General features: G+C 38.0%; 1 protein-coding gene across 1 annotated transcript; it reads right to left on the bottom strand.

Annotated features, from left to right (window-relative positions):
* Positions 1 to 970: 970 nt before the first annotated feature.
* On the bottom strand, positions 971 to 2,001 carry LOC126728406 (uncharacterized). The gene is made up of 2 exons (XM_050434232.1): positions 1,503 to 2,001; positions 971 to 1,323 (listed from the first exon to the last, which is right to left on the bottom strand). The coding sequence occupies exons 1-2, from the start codon at positions 1,999 to 2,001 to the stop codon at positions 971 to 973; spliced, it is 852 nt and encodes a 283-aa protein (XP_050290189.1).

The following is a 2,001-nucleotide window of genomic DNA, read 5'->3' as shown; positions in this document are numbered from 1 at the left end:
GTAGAAATATATATATTTTAATAATACTGACGTTGAAAATTGTAAGAGTTTTAGATGTTTCAGTTATATATATATATATATATATATAGATGATATATAATATTTAATTTTTTGTGAAAATGTATTTGATTGGACCAGAATTTTTTAATTGCCCCAAACCCGAAAATGTTTTATGTTGAAACAAACGGGCTAAGTTATCATATCAGGTAATCTCGATTATGAACACAATTTGGATGTGGTAATATCTAATAGCTATTGGCAACCTTTTGTCCATTGAAAACTAGCAATTTCCACTAGTTTTGTTGCAGTCCCCGGAAAATGACCCCTATTCCACGGACCATAGTTTGCCTAGAATTTTTATCTAAAACCAAGACTTAGATTTATTTATAACATTTCTACAAGGAATTCAAGCTAGGCAAGTAATGAAAACCAGGCATTGCATGCCCATATAATTATATTTAAAATTGACTGGAATCAATTATCATCATCATTATTTGAACGTGTACTTTCAGATTTTTCAACTTTTGTCTTTACTCTCTTGTTTTCTTTGGGGACAAGACATGCTATTATATGTCAATGGACCTATTTCACACGGCGCAGAGCCACCAAGCCCAATTGTGGATTGCCCCCAAATGCCGGGAAATAGTTTACCAATTATGTCAGAAAAACTAGCACATTATTTTAAAAAAAAAAATACTTATACCAAATAGCCAATTGTGTGTTTTTAGTATTGAAGAAATGTTATAGAAATATGATATCAAATTTTCAAGAGCTATATTAGGAGCAGACGTCATAATTTAAAATGGGCGTAAGGAGCCAACCCATATTCCTTGCATCTTAGGGCCTTTACAACCACTTCCAAGTCACCCTCAACAATGGCTCTATGAAGTCCTAACTCACTGCCAAATTCCACAGCCCTACACGCTGCCATTGCCTCAACTTCCATGGGCTAGTAAGCCTAGTCCAGCTGCTATACAAGTGAAGCAATAACCTCCCCATTACAATCCCGTACAACAACACCAATCCCAGATTTGTTGTCTGCATTTGAAAGTGCTCCATCATAGTTGATCTTATAATTGTCTGGTGTAGGTGCTGTCCATGTTGTCTGAGGCGTTGAGCTTGAGTTGATTCGGCTAAGCCTGAGGTTGCTTTTACAGATCTCATTCCAGCTCTCCTCTGTCATCTTTTGCAAATCTTTGGTAAGGCAACGAGTGTGATTCAGCCTAAGCTTGTTTCTTTGGTTCCAAATGCTCCACACCTGAATAGCAAAAAGGTCCATGGGCTTCCCATTTTCATAAATCCAACTGCACAACTCTTTAAAATCTGAAAATGAATCCTTGAACGGAAATTCCATTTGTCACTGTTCCACACTTCATTCAAGCTCGTGCAACCCCACAAAGCATGCAAAGTATGCTCTACTTGTAAGGAGCAACAGTCACAGCTGGGATTTTGTAAAATCGTTCTCCAGACCAGATTTTTCTTTGTTGGAAGAGAGTTTTTACAAGCACGCCACAGCAAGTTCTTATATTTGTTTGGAACTTCTAGGGACCAAATGCTTTTCCAAAAATTCTTGTCCACCTTCGAGTGAGTGCCATCCTCTAAATTTTCCTCCAAATCCTTGAGAAATTTATACCCAAACTTGCAATTGTATTGCTCATCAGCAGTGAATGGCCAATACAAAGCATCCTCAGTTTGGCATTGATGTAATGGCATCCTTTGAGCAAGTTCTGCTTCAGCTAGAATGAGTGCACCCTTAAGCATTTCAGCATCCCATTTACCTGTGTTGTTGTCAATGAGGCAGTCCACCGTGGCATCTTTCATAGACTCTATGATTGGGGATGAAACTAATGGAGGATGCTTTATGGGCAGCCAATGATGCTGCCATATTTTGATGTTTTTTCCATTACCCACCCTAAATCTAGCTCCCATTTGGATCACCTCTCTCCCCTTCAAAATGCTTTTCCAAGCATAGGAATCGGTTAACGATTCTTTTGCTTCCAT

The sequence above is a fragment of the Quercus robur genome, chromosome 5 (assembly GCF_932294415.1).
Source record: "Quercus robur chromosome 5, dhQueRobu3.1, whole genome shotgun sequence".
Lineage (NCBI taxonomy): Eukaryota > Viridiplantae > Streptophyta > Magnoliopsida > Fagales > Fagaceae > Quercus > Quercus robur.
Note: the sequence above shows the minus strand (reverse complement) of the source record. Positions and strands in the feature narration are given on the sequence as shown.

Bases quoted from the DNA above. Each gene is read 5' to 3' on its own strand.
- LOC126728406 (XM_050434232.1), bottom strand. From the start codon at position 2,001: ATGGAAGCAAAAGAATCGTTAACCGATTCCTATGCTTGGAAAAGCATT. The intron at 1,324-1,502 runs GTAAAAACTCTC...ATTCATTTTCAG, and splicing joins GAACTTGCTGTGGCGTGCTT to ATTTTAAAGAGTTGTGCAGT.